At 52.5% G+C, this 19,773-nt stretch overlaps 2 protein-coding genes and 1 long non-coding RNA gene across 8 annotated transcripts in view; 2 read left to right on the forward strand and 1 right to left on the reverse strand.

Annotated features, from left to right (window-relative positions):
- Nucleotides 1-19,773, reverse strand: part of LOC148773936 (ferroxidase HEPHL1-like) — a 226,320-nt gene that overhangs the window by 92,866 nt on the left and 113,681 nt on the right. The window lies entirely within an intron of this gene.
- The window catches only part of LOC129557794 (liprin-alpha-1-like), a 74,334-nt gene that overhangs the window by 29,176 nt on the left and 25,385 nt on the right, over nt 1-19,773 (forward strand). Inside the window, exon 9 of the mRNA XM_088832468.1 lies at nt 283-425. Within this exon, the coding sequence (XP_088688594.1) occupies nt 283-425 (143 nt within the window). The remainder of the gene's footprint in view (nt 1-282; nt 426-19,773) is intronic.
- LOC148773937 (uncharacterized) lies at nt 6,229-19,507 on the forward strand. Its single transcript, XR_016036452.1, has 3 exons — nt 6,229-7,110; nt 19,006-19,064; nt 19,427-19,507. It is a non-coding gene; the product is annotated as an uncharacterized LOC148773937 (long non-coding RNA).

A 19,773-nucleotide genomic window follows, 5' to 3' on the forward strand; every position in this document is an offset into this window, starting at 1 on the left:
TACAATAGGGGAGACCCAGAGAAATCATTTCTTGGCAGCAACTTTACAAGTTTCTTTTGTTTTTGGACATGACAGATGAATTTCAGATGGTATTTTCCCCCATACGTAAATATATTTACAAGTAATTTATTCCTCTTAGGGTCTTATTTTTAAATGCTATAGAGGGTTGATATCTTAAAAATCCACCTGACCGGTTATTTTGTAATAATTACGGAGGTTTGCTAGCAAACCAAAAGCAAACGCTCAAGCATCGCTCTGAACGCCAAGCCATTTCTCTTCCAGGCGTCTTCAGGGTCTTTGGCTCCACCCTGCACCACTTGGCGAGAGGCATGCATCAGATATATGAGGTCAGGAGCTGCGGCAATAAGGACCCTCCTGAACAGCCCTATGGGACGATAAGAACCTTTTACATCGCCGCTGAAGAGGTAGAATGGGATTATGCCCCTAACAAAAACTGGGAGTTCGAAAAGCAGCACTTGGACGCAGGAGGGGAAAGGTACCACAGGCCGAGCCAACGCCGTCTCCGGGGTGGGTTCGCACACGGGCATGGATATTCGGCAAACGCGGAACCTAAAAGGGCCCGGGTGCTGTCTGCCCTGTCCTGGCGGACAGACATGTCACCCAGGAACACGAAAGCCTAGGGAAGTCGCCGGCCCCCTCCGAGGGAGCGGTCTGAAGCCAGTGTGGTCTCCGAGAGGCTGGCGGGCCCCGCGCGTGGGTCTGAGCGAGCGCGGGGCAGGTCAGCGCAGGGGCTCGCCTCCCGGGGACCCGGGGGACGCGATGTGGAGACGCAGGGCCGCTGCGCAGAGCTGGGGGGCGCTGCAGATGGGCGGGGTGGGGGGCCGCCGGCGGTCACTGGCCGGGACACCCGAGGGGCGGGGAAAGCGGAGAGCCCTGGGCTGGGCAGGAAGGGCAGGTCCCCTTGTTGGCCTGGTCCCCAGAGCGTCCGCGAGGCTGGCCCTCCTGTGGAGCCGCTGCCCGTGCAGAACACAGAGGAATCCGCGGGCTCAAGGACCTCGCGCGCTGCTGAGCACGGGTGCCCTCCGGCCGGGCCTTCAGGGCTGAACTCTCTGGAGGGCAGGCCTGCAGGCCTCCTCCCTGGGGTTAGCAGCTTCTGTCTGGGTGGCACCGCCCCATGTATGCAGGTGAGGGCTGGTTCACTCAGTCACTGGCAGAGGTGGAGTTGAACACTGACCTTTTTGAAGGACAAATCCGTGGTCTCATCACCATGCCATGCTGACGTTCATGCCCTGTACCTCTTTGATATTTATTATCACACTTCCCTTGCCCTCTGTTCCCCAGCCCTCATGCACCTTCTGTGGTTATGACCCCCACCAACTCCTCTACACCAGCTATTAGGAATCATAGCCTGTTCTGTTTTTCTTACTCGGTCTGTTTTGAGGGTTCAGGCTCATGGAAAGAGTATAATGGTGCCACCTTGTGGATAAATGAAGAAACAAAATCACTCCTCAGTTTTAAAAGATTTGCCTCAAGGGTAGGATGATTTAAAATTCATTCAAAGATTCACCAGGTTTCCCTGGTAGCTCAGCTGGTAAAGAACCCACATGCAATGCAGGACACCCTGGTTCAATCCCTGGGTTGGGAAGATCCGCTGGAGAAGGGGTAGGCTACCCACTCCAGTATTCTTGGGCTTCCCTGGTGGCTCAGACAGTAAAGAATATGCCTGCAATGTGGGAGACCTGGGTTTGATCCCTTGGTTGCGAACATCCCTTGGGAAGGGCTGCTGCTGCTAAGTTGCTTCAGTTGTGTCTGACTCTGTGCAGCCCCATAGACGGCAGCCCACCAGGTTCCCCCGTCCCTGGGATTCTCCAAGCAAGAACACTGGAGTGGGTTGCCATTTCCTTCTCCTATGCACGCACGCATGCATGCTTGCTAAGTCACTTCAGTCGTGTTTGACTCTGTGCGACCCTATGGACAGCAGCTCTCCAAGCTCCTCTGTCCACAGGATTCTCCAGGCAAGAATACTGGAGTGGGTTGCCTGGATGGGTAGCCCTTCCCAGGGAGAAGGAAATGGCAACCCACTCCAGTGTTCTTGCCTGGAGAATCCTATGGACAGAGGAGCCTGGTGAGTTACAGTCCATAGGGTCGAAAAGAGCAGAACCGACTGAAGAGACTTTGCACGCACGCATATGCGCCATACACAACCCACAGACTTTCTTGAGATCTTTACCGTGGAAAAACATAGCAGGGTACAGAACAACATATGGAATCTGAAGGAATGCACGGTGGTGGGGTGTGCGCATGTGCATGGGTGAACATGTTCCTGAGGTTGGTTGGTCCCAGGAGAATGTAATCTCAAAGTGCCTTTAGGAGTCTCTGACTAAGTCTGGCCCTATGCAGCACCCAGCAGGGTTTTGTTTTCTTTTAAATTGAGACTAATTGCTTTACAATGTTGTGTTGCTTTCTGCCGCACATGAATCAGCTGTAAGTATACATATATCGCCTCCCTCTCGAGTCTCCCTCACCGCTCTCTCCCCATCATTGGTGCCTCCAGGCCATCACAGAGCATCAAACTAACCCCCCGTGTTATAGAGCAGCCAGCTGGTTATGCAGCATCAGCTCCCTATTTCACACACGGTGATGTGTATGTGTGTCAGTGACACTCGCTGAATTTGTCCTGCCTTCTCCGTCTCCCATTCGGAGAAGGCAGTGGGACCCCACTCCAGCACTCTTGCCTGGAGAATCCCAGGGACGGGGGAGCCTGGTGGGCTTCCGTCTGTGGGGTCGCACAGAGTTGGACACGACTGAAGCGACTGAGCAGCAGCAGCAGCAGCAGCTCCTTCCCCCATTGCATCCACAAGTCTGTTCTCTGTGTCCCAGCAGGGCTCTAGAGCAGTGGTGCCCAAGAGTGGACCGTAGGCCAATACTGGACTGCCACATCTAAAGCCCCAGAGATGCTTTCAAATGCAGATTCCTGGCCCCACTTCCACAAAGTCTGATGTAAAGGACCAGCTCCCCAGGGATATCCTGATCAGAGTCAGGTTTTGGAAGTACTACTCCAGTGCCGACACCTCCAAATCATGCAGAAGCACTCAAAGTTTTTCTTCCCTCTAACAACTTTAATTCCTGTTGCTTCTGATTTGCAGACATGGAGATATATTCATGAACCACACTGAAAACTGGATCGGCTCTCAGTACAAGAAAGTGGTTTACAGGGAATACACCAATGGACAATTTGTGGAGATCAAAGCTCGACCGCCACAAGAGGAGCATTTGGCACTCCTGGGTATGGCACAGATCACAGCCGTGCACTGCCAGCACACACATACACGCACACACACACCCGGTTAGACATCTTCCCAAGAATGAATGGAAGAACAGAGTAGCCTGACTGCATTCATACAAGGGAGACAGCCTGCTGCCCTCCCATCATCAGGGAGCATGCTGTGTGCTCAGCTCACACAAACAGTAGCATAAGAAGACCAGCAGATGACACACAAACAGGAATCCAGTCTAACCATCACCTGCTGCCATGAAGGTCCTTGGCCACCCCTCTGCTGAGCCAGGAAACTTTCATCTGAAACACCGATGCCTCAGAACAGCAGCCAGAGTGTTTACATGGCTTCTCCAAGGTTCTCAGTCATCCATGGCCACTGCCTTCACAACACACCATGAAAATCATTCTGACAAAAGAGAAACCTTTTACTCGAGAAGCAGTGCTTGGGTGAACACCATGGATTCAGTTCCGGTGGCCCTGACTTCCTGGCCTTCTCAGAACTGACTTCATCTGTCTGATGCCCTGAGCTGCCCATGAGATTGGATAAACTCTTCCTGCTAACCTTCCCCACTTGTCCTCACCTGAGTGTCACCCCATCGTGAAGATGAGATCTTAAAGCAGAGGGCTAATCTAGATGACTTTTCCGTTTTTAAATGTACAAGGCAACTTATATAAATACTAAGGCTTTAATATGTTTCTTATTATCAAAATAATGCATCACACGATTATTAGATTCATAAATTATTAACCGGCCCATCCATCTTCACCATCTGCTAACATCAGTTCCCAAGCTTGCTTTTCATACCAATGAGTCATCTCCCATGGGAACATTCCTTCTTTTGAATCTCTGAATCAGAGAACAGATCTCTGAAGAACGGGTGCTGATTCTGCAGAGGGGGCTGGGCTCAATTTGGTTTGCTCAGGAAAAGGAAACAGACCAGCGACTTCATCAGTCAAGCTCAGCACCACTTCAGTCAGGGGAGCAGAAGGCCCATCTGTCCGTTTGCTGCAGATCAGGGAGAGGCCTGAACCTCAGAAACTGCCAAAGCCCCCGGACAGGCACACTGGTCATCACTGCTCCCTGTGACCCACCAGGCAGTAAACCAGAAGGCATTTACCCCTTCTCACCAAAATAGCACAGCATGTGCAGTTTAAGCGGCAATGAAAATACGTTGATTTTCTTACATGTATGCATATGCCCCATCTATAACTCTATCCCAAAACTACTTTAAAAACCATGCCTAAATTTTTCTTTTCTGGCTTTATCATTTAAAAAAAAAACAGTGTGCTTTTCAGACACTGTCTGATTCATACTAAATATTTGTTTTAAAGATAATAGTAGTCCAACAAATTTTAGATTATTTAGGCCTTTATCAGTACAGTCCAGGACTGGTTCCGGGAACTTCACGGGCATCAGAATGCTCAAGTCTCTTGCAGTAAATGGCTTAGTACTGTTGGCCCTCTATGTCTGCATCCATGAATACCGACAGCCAACTGCATTTCTCAGGAAAGCACTAAAACCACGGTTGAACCAGTGAACAATGGATGTGTGTGGTCAGACTCTCAACTGTGAGTGTATTTCCCTGTGAACACACTGTGCAGATACATCCCTAGAACCTCAGGGACCAGATCTGTGGTGCTTCCACTGGAAGTCTGTTTCTACCTCTCTCAAGGGATCCCTGTGTGAGTGATGCTCTGTCAGTGTGGCTGAGCAAACTGCATTTGTGTCTTGTTCTGAGGACCAATGGGCACCTGTGCTGGGTGAGGGCATCCCATGGCAACGAGGGTACAGACCTCTCCAGGGATGTGTGTGCCGATTTCCACTGGCTCTCATGCTGGTTAACAGAAACGTGTACACACAACTTTCTGAAGAGTGCGTGTCTCATGCAGATATCCAAATACTGAGAAATAGCATTGGATGTTTGCACATGCATTAGTGAAATCACCATATTGATCATAAATCAATATGTTTATGTTTTAATTTTATTGTCTTAGAAATTCCTTTTATACTCATTATTTCATTGCATCCTCACTATTATTATATTTACCAGATAATGAGCAATTTTAAACTAACCAAAGGTTACACACAGGGATTACAATGAAAAGTCACCACGCTAGCTGAGCAGAGCCCACAGGAGGAAAGTAAAATGGAAACGCAGGCTGTGGGTGTATCTCCCCACTGCTGGACCCAGGGACCCAAGCCCCAATCGACCAGCACCGCTTTGTGTATCCAGACACCAAGAGGAATAAACGCAGAGGTTGCCACAGGAAGTCGCAGCCAGACTCAATATCGGGGTCGCTGAGCACGGCCACACGGTCACTGGGGACGCAGGCCCTCCTCCGTGCTCACATCCTCTGTCCTCACAGAAATACAGTTCACTGCAGAGAACCCTCTGAGGGCACCCGTGCGCACTAGAAACTGGCAATGGTGAGACGCGGAGAGAAGACACAGAAGGAGAGACGTGCCTCTGGGGCGCTGCACAAACTACCAAAGATCTAAAGTTCTTGATACGTGGCATTTTCTAAAAAGCTTCTTAATGTGTAAAAGCAGAAAGGACATTTCCAGGAGAAAGGACAAACGAATCTTCCCAAAGGGACAATTTGGTATCCATGTGGGAAGGTAAGCTGGATCCCTACCTCAAAAAATACCACCAAACCAAATAGACACATACCAAAAACCAACTGAAGGAAAAACTTGACAAAATTTCGAACCATTTTTGATGAGAGAATACCTTTTCTTTAAATTGAAGTACTGTTGATTTACAATGATTTGTTTGTGCAAGGTGTACAGCAAAGTGATTCAGTGATTCAGCCTCTCATGTGCTTCCCTTCGGGAAGCCCCTGGGCCATGCCTTCTACTCAGAACAGCTGCTGCTGCTGCTGCTGCGTCACTTCAGTCGTGTCCGACTCTGCGTGACCCCATAGACAGAAGCCCACCAGGCTCCCCCGTCCCTGGGATTCTCCAGGCAAGAACACTGGAGTGGGTTGCCATTTCCTTCTCCAATGTGTGAAAGTGAAAACTGAAAGTGAAGTCGCTCAGTCGTGTCTGACCCTTAGCGACCCCACGGACTGCAGCCTACCAGGCTCCTCCATCCATGGGATTTTCTAGGCAAGAGTACTGGAGTGGCTTGCCATTGCCTTCTCCGACTCAGAACAGCTAAGAATCCTGAATAGGCAAAGCAGCATGTGGCGGTGCTCGTGGGGGCTTTTAGACTGAGTAAATTATTCTAACATGATACAAGAAACAAGCCCAGAGGTTAAGAGAGGATCTCCAAACCTACCTTCAAACAGGAGGTCTTGCTCCCTTGAATGTGGGTGCATGAAACAGCGCTTGGGAAGGGAAGAGGTGTGTCATGAATATTTTTCCTGCAGAGGGCACAGCGGTATGTAGAGAGGAAGTGCAGGCACGTCCCAGGACACAGCACACGGACACAGTCACTGGACTCTCAGCCCTGCGCTGTGTGCACCGCACTGTCTCCGCCCCTGACACGGGGAGAGCAGCTCACACGTGTCCTGGAGAGTGTGGTCACATGACCTGGACCTGGCCAATCGGTGTGTTCCATCCTCCCTGGCCACCGTGATTGGCTCAGGGCTGGGGCGGTGACCAATCGGGGCCCAGGGCCGGCCCTCAGGCTGGAATCAAGGGAAGAGGAGCTCTGGTTCCGCCGGAAGGGGTGGGGCCGGGAGAGGTCAGGCTACAGCAGTGGGAGGGGCGTGAGTGCAGCCTGCGGCGGTTGGTGGCCTTCCCGCGCCCGCCGGGGCAGAGCCGCCGGCCTGAGAAGGAGGACGCTGCTGAGCCCCCGGGTTGAGAGCGCCGGTTTCTGCTGTGGTCCCCGAGCTCCACCTGAGACCCGGAGGGAAGCCGTCTGCCCGTGAGTCCTCTCCTGCTTGTCTGTCAGCTTGTTTGAACCACGCTGGGTTTTCTGTCAGGCTGCCTAAGTGGAGACCCTGGAAATGCACCTGTGTGGGTTTTGGCTGGCTTCAGGGAAGAAATGCCAGATGACACTGGGAGACTCCAGTTTAATCTGGATTTAGGTCCTGTCTCTTGAAAGTGAAGTGAAAGTCCCTCAGTCGTGTCCGACTCTTGGCGACCCCATGGGCTGTACAGTCCATGGAATCCTGCAGGCCAGAATACTGGAGCGGGTAGCCTTTCCCTTCTCCAGGGGATCTTCCCAGGCCAGGGATTGAACCCAGGTTTCCTGCTTTGCAGGCAGATTCTTTACCAGCTGAGCCACAAGAGAAGTCCAAGAATACTGGAGTGGGTAGCCTGTCCCTTCTGTAGCGGATCAGCATTCCTGACCCAGGAATCAAACTGGGGTCTCCTGCATGGCAGGAGGATTCTTTACCAGCTGAGCTATCAGGGAAGCCCAGTATCTCTTAAGGCCAGCTATTAATTGTAGGATTACCCTAAGTAGTCTTCACGGGATTAAGGTAGCAACCTGCTAAGGTAGCAATCGATGTCCTTTTTCTAGAGGACAAAACTGGGGCTCAAAGAAGGGGGTAGCACAGCTACAGCAAGGAAGCGTGTACCTAGACAAAAGCCCCCAGATCCTACTGTTGGAACTCAGGGAAGCCAAATGGTGTGGCTTGTCCATGTGACAGGGGCTAAGGCATCCGGCCCACACTGGATACTGTGGGGACCTGACTTGGTGACTGCCTTCTGGCAGGTCTGAGACTCACAAAAGCAATTTGCACTGAAGAGAGGAGGGACACCTCCCTCCATACACCCCACCACACCCTCCGGGTACTCCCACACCCTGCCCCCTTTCTCTTGCTTTGTGAGGGAATAAGAGTCACGCTCATGTGACCACATTGGCTGTCCACTGTTCACGAGCTACCAACTGGAGCTGCTACAGGAGAGGCCAAGAGCTTTTGCCCCTGAGTACCTCTCTTTCCTTTGCACCGTGGGGGCCCTCCTCCACACCTGCACGCCGGAGGCCTTTTCTGAGACATGCAGGGACCCTCCTTTAGTTTGCAACAGGTTGCACATCCATCGCTGTCCTTTGAAACTCAGCTCATGAGCTCCGTTGTCTGCATCGCGGCCCACCTTGCTGCCAGGGGAGAGACAGAGTGACAATGAATCCAAAGCTCAGAACTGACAGGCGGGAATCTGTGTATAAAGGACCTGATTGATCACACTGTAGAGGCTGTAGTAGGCTCCAGGGATCCGTAACCAGGGCTTGGGCCAAAGTGACTCCACAGCTGTTTTAATGCCTGGGGAGGGTTCTGGCTATAGTGGAGGTGGGATGAGTCTCCTGAGGTTCTGGAGGCCCACTGTGTGCAGGTTCATGGTGCACAGAGAAGAGAAGGCGGAGTCCTTCCCTGGAGGTGGTCACAGCTCATGGGTGAGCCAGGCAGGCAGGCAGGGCAAGGTAGCACCTGAGCTGCCTTCATGAGTGAATGGTGTGGGACGAAGGAAGAGAACCAGGTCTGCTCCCTTATGTGGTGCCCAGGACAGGTTGTCACCAGACTAAACACTTACTGCGGTGACGACCATCAGTCACTGCTGTCTGCAAAGGGTTTACATTGGTGTAAACCATCTGAGTGGTCAGGCCGTCTCTAAACTACACTGGTTATGGGCATTGCCTCTCTGGAACTTGACATGTTTCATCTCTTCCTTCCTGAACATTCATTTCCAAGAGGGTTTTTGGGGCACAAGGATGTTGGGTTTTTTTCTAGCTTTGTCTCGTGAGGAATGCTTTTCTGGTTGTTGGTGTGGTTTGTTTTTCCAGCTCTCTTTCTTGGCTTATTTTGTGAATTTGCTTCTGCCAGAGGAAGAGCTCAGAATTTGCTTCTGGCTGTGATGTGACACTTAAAACAGCAACATCTACCTGGGTATTATGACCACATTTGCCAAAAGGGCTTTGTTTTGTAGAAGACATCTTGAAAGTACCTACACTGTCCTTTCAGATACCCAAAGGCTATTTGAAATGAAATAAAAAAAACAAGAATTCTCAAGTTTAGTCTTACAGTATGTGGGGAGTCAGAAAAATCCCCTGGAGGAGGGAAACACTACCCACTCTAGTATTCTGGCCTAGAGAATTCCATGGAGTGTATAGTCCATGGGGTCGCAAGGAATCAGACAAAATCTGATGACTGAACAGCAACAGCAATGAAGCTTCACCATTTGTCAAACAGAGACAACAGCAGTGTTTACACGACCGTGTGCATGTTCAGTTGCTCATTCGTGTCCAACTCTTTGCAGCCCTGTGAACTCCAGCCCCTAAGAACCTCTAACCGTGGAATTTTTCAGGCAAGAATACTGAAATGGGTTGCCATTTCCTCCTCCCGTGGATCTTCCCGAACCAGGGAGCGAACCCAGGTCTCCTGCATCTCCTACATTGGCTGGCGGGTTCTTTTCTGCTGAACCACCTGGGAAAGAAGTCATTACATCACTGGGTTATCCAGAGTGATACCGCACACAATACTGGGTGCCCTGGGCCGGGAACCCAGTGGAGGGGGGAGTGGCGGGTCTGGACAAAACGTGCCCATAACTTAATGTATAGGACGGATGGAGGCTGAGCCTGGCCGGCTGGCTGTGACCACAGGTGACCCACTTGCCCCCTACGCTCTGCCAGGCACCGTGGGCCCAGAGGGACTCAGCTTAAAAATTGCTTGCCCAGCCACCCACAAGAGGGACCCTGGTTGTCAAATTAGGATCTGACACCTTGATCCAAAAGATGGCCCCCGAAGTCAGTTTCACACATGAGGGTCCAGGAGGGGGGTCATGTCAGAGACCCCTGGGAAAGCAGACAGGATAGAAATGGTGGGGGAAGGTTCCGGAGGCAGGTGGTCCAGGCCTTCCTTCTGCAGGAGCGCCTCTTCCGCCCACCCCCAACTCTTCTGTCCCTCTGATGGCTTTGGGGTCAGCAGCCAGGGTTCCTAGGAAACGGACAAGAGCAGCTTGTGGGCCAGCATGTTTCCTTGTAACTGAAACCCATCAGCATTTTTCAAGTCCAATCTCAGAGCCAGGGCATTATTTATGTCCACTGGTCATTGCCGAGAAGGCCACACAGGAAAATCCCGGCTGTGTACTGGGGACGATGGAGGCCTGCACTGGCCTGATGTTGAACTTGACTCCAGCTTTGGCAGAATTGTTAAGGCCGCAGACTACCAGGTCAGTTTGCTTTCAAGCTGCTGTTCAGGGCTCGCCATCACACCCCAGGGCTGTAGTTTCTCCTCGTTCCTCCCCGGAGCTGGTGTGGCCCACGGCGGCATCTGTTTCCTGTCTTTGTGGATGTTGTTTTTTGAAAAGCAAGTGAGGAGCTGCCTGCCGGAGGATGGCAGCCGCCTCCACACTAGACTCCAGGACCCACGGTCAGGTGGTGAGGGTTCCTGAGCTCCCAGGGAGGCTCAGACCCCGCCTATCCCCTCTGAGGCCACGTATGCGGGTCCAGACCCAGCCTGACCACTTCCTGGGGGCTGAGCAGCCTCAGGCACATGGCTTCCGCACGCAGAACCTCAGTTTTTCCATCTGTAGAATGGAGATGATGGCCCGTCCTCCCTGCCGGGGGATGGGCACGGTTGCCATGGACATGGGACAGGGGAGAGGGACGTGTTTCTTGGAGTTTCCAGCTGAGGCCTTGTGGGCATGAGCTGGTGTCCGAGACAGTTCCCCGACTTGGCTAAGTGTGGTGATGAGCATGGAGTTGGGGGCGGGGGTCCATCCTCATAGCCTGGACATTGGGGTGGGGGTTCTCGACTTTGAGGCACCTCAAGTCTAATTTCGACAACTCCGCATGTAAGGACAGTGCAGCAGCAGGTGTTCTTGGGGACTTGTCAGCCTGGACGCAAACCCCCATCCCCACCCTGTGGGGGCATCCCGACCCGGCTTGTGGTGCAGGGTCAGATCCCTTTACCGAGGGAAGGAACTGAGGCTCTGAGAGGTGGGGCAAGGAGACCAAGGCCACTGGGCCCGGCAGGGGCAGAACCAGCACTTGAACTTGGGTGCTGCGCCCTCGTGTCAGACTCTTTGCCCTGAACCGTGAGAACTGGACTATAGAGCAGTCTGAGCACCAAAGAATTGATGCTTTTGACCTGTGGTGTTGGAGAAGACTCTTGAGAGTCCCTTGGACTGCAAGGACATCAAACCAGTCCATCCTAAAGGAAATCAACCGTGAAAATTATTCATTGGAAGGGCTGATGCTGAAGCTTAAGCTCCAGTACTTTGGCCAACTGATGTGAAGAGCCGACTCATTGGAAAAGACCCTGATGCTGGGAAAGATTGAGGGCAGGAGGAGAAGGGGGCGTCAGAGGAAGAGATGGTTGGATGGCATCACTGACTCCAGGGGCATGAGTTTGAGTAAGCTGTGGGAGATGGTGAAGGACAGGGAAGGCTGGTGTGTTTCAGTCCATGGGGTCTCAAAAAGTCGGACGTGACTTAGTGATTGAACAACAACAAAATGTGGTCTTCAGCCCCCATCTCACTCATACCCCCAGGCTTAGTGCCTATGCCATGAGCCTCTCCTACAATGAGGTGTCAGGGGCCATTGTCTAGTCCCGAAGCGATTCATATCTCTATTCATAATTCCACCATTACACATGCATTTCTTTGCCCATAAAGTTTTTATGTCTCTTGAGTCTTAAGTGCTGAGGCTTTTATACACCCCACCTGGTTTCCTTTGGGCCTCTTTTGGTTTTGTGGAAGCGTACTTGTTATAAACTGGAGAAGGAAATGACAAAGTTATAAAGTGAATTCCAGACATGTTTAAAGAGTCTTGTCTTTAAGTTCCCCAAGGACGGCTCTGCGCGGGTCCCAGGTAGTCGGGCTGAAATCTGTGCCCCTCGGGTTGCGGTTCTGACGTCCTCCCATGTCTCTCGGCCGGTAGTGTGCCAGAGTCAGCTCTTTCTGGCTCATCGGGAATTCTGCCAGCAGGGTGTTAATCCTTTGGTACATGAATCAGGCCACGGCGGGAGTATTTACACCGCGGAAATTGGCAAATGATGCAGCTACAGATCAGGGTTGGTTTTTCTTCCTGGAGAGCAGGGGGTTGGGCAGGGGGCTGCACACATTATCAGCATGCCCCCTGCTCTGTGCCCACGTGTCTCCCTTTCCTGAAGAGGTCAAGTGTCTTCAAACGTGTCTGTTGTGTTTTCGCTTCTCGTTATGACACTTTTTATTTGGTTCTGTTTGGTTCTTTTCCAAGTTGGCTGTGTCGTTTTCTTTAATGGTTTCCTGTCTTTGCAAGACCTTTCTATCTTGAGGTTTATTTCTCTAAACGAGGTGAGCTTAGCTGATTTATTAGATTTATTATGCATCTAATCGTCTCAGAATCCCAAAGCTGAGGGGGTCACTTCTGCTGGTTCTACTCCAGCTGTCTTTCATCCTGATGGGCCTGGTGCTCTTCTCCACTGGCCACCACCCTTCCATAACCCACGGGGCAGTTCCCAAGCCTGGGAAGAAGGTGCCCTTATCCAGAAAGACTTGGCACTTGCATTCTCCACTCATCTGAGGGCGTTATGGATAGGATCCCCTTGAACCACGGTCACGGGCTGATGTGCCTGCACCCACTGGGGTCTTCACCTGCTTCTTCCCCTGCTCGGCACCAGCACCACCTTCCTTGTAATTCCCGTGGCTGGAGGAGGGAGGCCCTTTCTGGGTCACCTGAAAGTGTCATCTCCTGGGAGTCTGGCTCCATGGGGAGGGAAGGGTCTTCTGTTAGATCCCTCATCTTGGGCAGTTGCTCCTCTGGGTCTTCTCGGGTCTTCAGCAACTTTAAGGCGTGACACTTTTTTTTTTTTTAATAATTGTTTACCATGAGAGGGTGGATCTGAGTAACCTACCCACCCATCATCAAAGCAGGCCTGTGAATGAATACATGTCTTTTATTCTTTCAACAAGCCAGGCCTTGGGAGCCAGACCCTGTGCCGAGAGCTGAGGGGTAAATCTACCCCAGCCAGTCCTGCTGCTGCTACTGCTGCAGCTAAGTCATTTCAGTCGTGTCTGACTCTGTATGACCCTATAGACGGAAGCCCACCAGGCTCCCCCGTCCCTGGGATTCTCCAGGCAAGAACACTGGAGTGGGTTGCCATTTCCTTCTCCAATGTGTGAAAGTGAAAAGTGAACGTGAAGTTGCTCAGTCGTGTCTGACCCTTAGCGACCCCACGGACTGCAGCCTACCAGGCTGCTCCATCCATGGGATTTTCTAGGCAAGAGTACTGAAGTGGCTTGCCAGTGCCTTCTCCGAGCCAGTCCTGCAGCCCCAGTTAACTCAGAGACCACGTTCTGGGTCTGGCTCACTGGAGACAGTCGAGGGTACCATGTCTAGGATGTGTAGAAGGCATGCTTAGGCCAGCACCCATGTGACCGTGCCCGAGTGACCACAGCCGCTCCTCCAGGGTGGTGCAGATGTGGTCAGCAGGAACCACGGTGCAGAAAGGCCTCCCTTGCCCAGGGACTGAGCCCTTTCCTGTCCCCTCCAGGAGCCGTCCAGGTGGAGGGCGGGCGTGAGCAAGCCAGGGTCAGCCCCCAGTGGCGGTCAAGCCTGCCTCCTCGTCCAAGAGAATTCAAGTGAACCCGAGGATGCTGCCAGAAGTCAAGGAAGGACCGCGGGAACATCCTCTGCGAGCACACAGTAGGAGCTCAGCAGGACTGTCCCCCCAACCCCCTGGATCAGTCGGCAAATATCATAAAGCCAGGCTCCCATGAGATGACACGTTCAGTTGACCCAGAAAGGGCCCCTGTCTTCCCAATCCGGGAACTAGAAGGAGGCTGGTCCTGGCGCCGATCAGGAGGAGGGGATGAGGCCTACTCCGTGCCAGCTGCTCTTCCTCCCGGGAAGCACGTCTGTCACCTAAGCAGACAGACCCAGCCTGGAACAGGCCTGCCAACTCACACGCATGCGGGACCCTGGTGCCAACAGGAAGAGCAGTCAGGCCCCAGGGCTGCCAAGAATGCAGCCGGTCATTAGGGACTGACCAGGCATCACGTGCCTTGAACACATTCGAGGAGAACACGACCCCTCCTACAGAGCAGCCCTGGCATCAGAGGCTCTCCGAGAGGTGGTGCTATCCTTGGAGCTGAGGAAGCCGAGGGCACAGAGAACGGGAGGTTGGCCAGGCCCCTGTGGTGTCAGAAGTCCAGCCCAGGCCTCCCACCGGGGCTCCAGGGCTTCCTGGCCGGCAGTGCTCAGGAGCCGTCCTGTGTGTCCCTGCCATACACACACGCCCCCCACAGCTCCTGCTGGACCGTGAGCCGAGGAGGGGTGCACACAGGATGTCATGGAGGCGCCCCCACCACCCTCGGGTCTGAGCACTCGGCACCCCCTAATTCCCTGATGGCAGTGACGGGGCCCTCTGGGGTGGGCGGCAACTGTGGGCTCAGGGTGGGCTGGGGAGGTGTGCTGCCCGGGAGCCCTCTGGGGGCAGCTAGGGACCCCAGCTCGGCCTCGCTGAGGCCAACCTTCCAACAAGCTCGGAGGCCTCCCCTCAGCGGAGACGGGTGACCGTGACGCACGACACACAGGCTCAGGCAGCCGTGAGGACGCAGAGGGGCCCTTGGCGTCCTCGACCACCAAGAGTCCCCCACGGGGATGGTGTTGCTTGTTCTGTGATTCCCTTCTTCCTTCGCAAAGGAAAGTGCCAGGAGTGACTGTGGTGGGGTCTCCGTTCGTGTGAGTTGAGCCAGAGCGGAGGTTTAACCCCATCCAGTCTGTGCTGGGCGGGCCTCCCCCCCCACCCCACCTTGGACGGCGCAGGCCTGGTCACTCTTCTGGCCTTCTTGGCTCTTGAGCAGCTTTAAGGTGTGGCATTTGTTTTCTTACTTCTTGTCTTTGTCCAGCCTTTGGTGGCAGTCTATTGCAAGGGCCCTGACCCTGTCGCCTCCCAGAGCCCCTTGGCCCTCCCCACGCCCACGCCAAGCCTCGAGGCCCCTGCGGTTCTGTGGCCTCCAGACTCCCCACCCGCAGGGCCAGTCCGGACAGAAGCCACCGTCTGGGGAGTCCGACTGGGGAGGGGGGTACCAGCGTCTCTCGGTTTCTTCCCGCAAGGAGCAGGCTGCTGTCAAGTTGGGTACCAGCATTTAAAACATCCCATGTATATAAGAACGAGGACATCCTGTTTGTCCAGTGAGTCCCACGACCCTTTCCTGATCTGGCCAGATGTTTTTCTGGAAGGGACCCTGTCACTCATGTAAACAGCGGAGCGTGTTTTCCCAGGGATGCCGGCCCGGGCACTGCTTATTAACCACCGTCGAGAGAAATCTCCACGGACTCGGAGGAATATATTTTGGGTCTTTGCGTGCGGCTGAGCAGAGCACACAGAAATAAACCTGGGCTGTAACAGAAAAGACGGGGTTGTATGGGGGCCATCCACAGTCACTCCCAGTGCCCCATGTGGTCAACCCCTTGCCCGGGAGCCCCCAGGCTAGAGGCATTGCTGCCTCTTGGGTCTCGGTGCCCCAGGGCTCCTGGGGTAGGAGAAGCGGCCTCCAGCTTCTTTGCAAAGAGAGTCTGTGCAGGGGTGGTCTTAGCGGCCTCAAGGTCGTGGAGAGGCGGCATAGCCCCAGCCACGGGGTTGGGCGGGGCTGCTGAGAGCACCAAGAACTCCCCACAACTGTGAAGATAGTCACGTGTGGCAAAGATTTGCAGAGGAGCAAAAGGTGGGCTCAGAGAGGCTGAGTCACTCGCCAGAGACAACACAGCAGCAGACCAGGACTCCGACCCAGGTTGCTGACATCACGGCTCCCTCCTGTGCCCATCTGACCGGCCCCTTGAGGGCAGCAGGAAGATCTGGGCTCCCCTGGCCTGAGCCCCTGGGCCTGCCTCCTCTCATCCGTACTGGGATGTGTCCATTCCCAAACCATGCTCTGTGTCCCCCAGCCCTGGGGCGTCACGTCAGGCTCCAGGCTCCCTGCAGGTGAGCCCACGCCCACCAGCACACCTCTGAGCCTTGCCCATCTGGTCCCTGTGCCCTAGTGTCCTGATGCTAAGTGTGTTCTTGAGGCAGCCCAGGACTGGAGCCCTGCTTCTTCGACGCTCCCTGCACCAAGCCCAGTGAGGCTCTGCCTTGTGGCTTCATGACAAGTGTAGTGGGCTGAGTGGTGGCCCCAAAAGCCATCCATCCTTCTGCAGCCTGCCAAGGTGACCTTATTCCGATGAAAGTTCTCGGCAGATGGAAGTAAGTTCCTGACTGCTGCACCAGATCACCTGGGATGCACGTGGACCCTGAATCCAATGATGGGTGTCCTTGGAAGAGAAGAGGGCGTGATCTGAGGCACAGAGCCACCCAGGGGAGAAGGTTTGTGCAGATGGACGCAGAGGTCAGGGTGATGTGGCCACAAGCCCAGGGAGGCCTGGGGTCTCCCAAGGGCTGGACCAGGCCAGAGGGACACTCCCCTGGAGCCTCTGGAAGGAGCTCAGCCCCGCCCCCACCTTGATCACAGGCTTCTGCCTCCAGAACTGGGGGAGCATGAATTTGTGTGGCCAGCGGCTGCAGCTGTCCCTGGACACTGAGAGTGAACTTGCCGGCTCCAAGGTCCTCCAGTGGCAGGACCCACCCCCCACCCGCCGACACACAGTCTTGTCATGAGGTTAAATGAGTCAATACGCACTGATGCCTGAATCAGGGAATGACACTTGGATCTCAGCCCCCTTCACCTCCCCCTCATCATCTTCTCCGGCAATGTAGCGGCCCTCATCCACTCATTCAGTGGACACGTGGTGCTCCTGCCCGGCCCCGATGTGGGCAGCGGGGCCAGCGAGCTGGGAAGCTCCGCACAGGACTCAACCTGCCTGCTGAAGCCGCACGGACACGGTCTGTGCAGTGACACGGAGGTCCGGGAGAGGCTGGATCCTCTGGTCGTGGGAGGCACGGGGGCCTCAGCATCAGAGGTGGAGGGGTGGGCCGGGTTCATCCAGGGGGATGCAGCCCTTCACTCAAAGTGGGGGAAGAACCCCACGTGGCACCCGGTGTCCGGGGGCCTCCCCTTGCCCTGGTGGACGATGGGCACAGCAGTGGATGACCGCCGGGAGTCTGCATCTCACGAGGGGCCGAGGCTGGTGCTGAGTGAATCCTCAGTGAGGTTTTCTTCTTAAAAACCATCCTAAGTGACTTCTGCTCCATTGCTTTTTGCCAAAAACCTACAATGATCCCAAGAACTTTGTACACTCCAAGGGTGGTGACTGGACATGGAGCCCAGCACAGACCCAAGTCAGCCCTACCCTGCGTCCCACAGGCCGGCCACACCATCCCCCTTCCGTGGCCTGGCTTTCTTCTGCCAGGACTCCCAGAATGGTGGAAACGCAAGTGTGGCCTCAAGCTGAGGGGCCCAGTGTGGGATCCAAGCCCCTGGGGGTCCCCTTGGGAAGTCTGGTGGACCATAGTCCCCACTGCTGTCGGGCAGCTCTGTCTCGGGGAATGTCGTGTTTCTTTGCTTTCTGTTGTGATGGGGCACCCCAGTTATCTCGGGGCGATTGGGAGGTCTGCTGGGGTTACATGCTCCTGCCGTAGATGGGGAAACATTACGCTGCAATGACGCTGCTCACTTGATACTGGGAATCTGTTCAACAGAGATGGCAAGGGGAAGAGAGAAAAACAGAAACAGAAAAATGGAGAGTTGCTGGGTTGCTTCAGGTCTCACCTGTGAGTAAGAATGTGTGCAGCCTGCACGTGAACCCAGGTTCCCACACCTGCCAGGTGCCAGGTGCCGATTTTAGACCCCCAGCTTCACTAAGGAGTCATTGACAGATACAGTTTGTGTGTGTTTCAAGTCTGCATTGTGATGACTTGATGCCCATAGACGTCGTGGAGTGATTGCCCAACACCCGTATCACCTCACACAGTTAACTCTGTGCGTGTGTGTGTGTTATGTTGTTCTTATAATCCATGAACACAGTATAGATAGCTCTCCATTTTGTTAGATCTTCTTTAATTTATCTTAGAAGTCTATAGTTTGCTGTAAGTCTTGTACATGTTTAATTAGATATCTTGATATTTTCAGTGCCATTATAAACTCCTAATAGATAGAATTGACTTTTCTATATTCACCTGCTAAATCCATTTATTTCAAATCATCCTAATTGTATTTTCTTATGTACACACAACTATGTTTGCAAATAAGTGCTTTTTTCCCCCTTTGCAACTGTGATAACCCTTTTCTTTTCCTTGCCTTATTGTGCGGACTGGGATCTCCAGTTCCCAGTACGGTGGTGGACAGAAGTAGTGAGAACACGTATCCTTGTCTCTTTCCCGTTACCAGAGGAAAGCTTTCAGTATTTCACCGTCACATATGATGTTAGCTTTTTGATAGATATTTTTAATCAAAATATGTAAATTATTCTCTGTTAGTCTACTATGCGTTTTTTCTTAGTCATGCACTAAAATTATTACATGAATTTTTCTTAAGTTTATTTTCTGTAGATTTTGAAACAGGTGATTTTCTTTTATGTGGTGATTTAACTTTTAAAAAATTTTGTGATTCTAAAACAACCCCAACCTGATCTCGATGTATTCTCCTTCTGTTGGATTTTATTTGTTAGTGTTTTATTTAGGATTATTTCATCTATATTCAGAGTCTGTAATGTTACTTTCTTGTACTTCTTCCTTGTTGGTTTTAGTATCAAGGTTATGCTAGTCTTATAAAACAAGGTTGGAGAGTGTTCCTTGTTTACCCCCAGAGTTCCTGTGAGATTACTGTTTCCTTCCCTCGATTTTTGGAAGAACTGATTGGCAAAACCAGTTGGTTTCATTGTGGGGAGGCTTTTAATTTCAGATGTAATGTTTTTCATGCAAATAAAATTTTCTGATTTTGTATGTCTTCTTGGTTCTAGTTATGTAAAGTCTTTCCCCGCTGCTAGGAAGTTATTGAGGCCAGCGGACTCTCCAATTAGTAAGTGAACTGTGGTTCATCACATCTTTCTTATCTGCAAGATGTGTTGTCTCCCCTTTGAAAAATCCTTGATACTGGTGATTTGTGCTTTGTCTCTTTTTCTTAATCAGTCTCTCTAGGGGTTTATCAGTTTTGGCAGTCCTTTCAAAGAGCCCACTTTTGGCTTTGTTTTGAAAAAATTCCATATTTGCTTTCGGTTTCCTTATTTTCTGCTCCTTTTTTCCCCATCTGCCTTGTGTTTCATTTGCTTGGCTTTTTGTTGAAAAAATTCCATATTTGCTTTCGGTTTCCTTATTTTCTGCTCCTTTTTTCCCCATCTGCCTTGTGTTTCATTTGCTTGGCTTTTTTTCTGGTTTCTGCAGCCCATGGGGTCGCTAAGGATCGGACACGACTGAGCAACTTCACTTTGACTTTTCACTTCATGCATTGGAGAAGGAAATGGCAACCCATTCCAGTATTCTTGCCTGGAGAATCCCAGGGACGGAGGAGCCTGGCGGACTGCTGTCTATGGGGTCGCACAGAGTCGAACACGACTGAAGCGACTTAGCAGCAGCAGCAGCAGGGATAGAGGCGTAATTGATGTTTAGCCTTCCTTCTTTCCCAGTATATGTGTGTAAGGCTTTAAGTTACCCTCTAAACACAGTTTGCTTCGTCCCACAAGTTTGAGTAAGTCAGATTTTTTATCGAAAAGTATTTTCTAGTTTTCATT

The sequence above is a fragment of the Moschus berezovskii genome, chromosome 25 (genome assembly GCF_049115385.1).
Source record: "Moschus berezovskii isolate FMDL1 chromosome 25, NW_MosBer_1.0, whole genome shotgun sequence".
NCBI lineage: Eukaryota > Metazoa > Chordata > Mammalia > Artiodactyla > Moschidae > Moschus > Moschus berezovskii.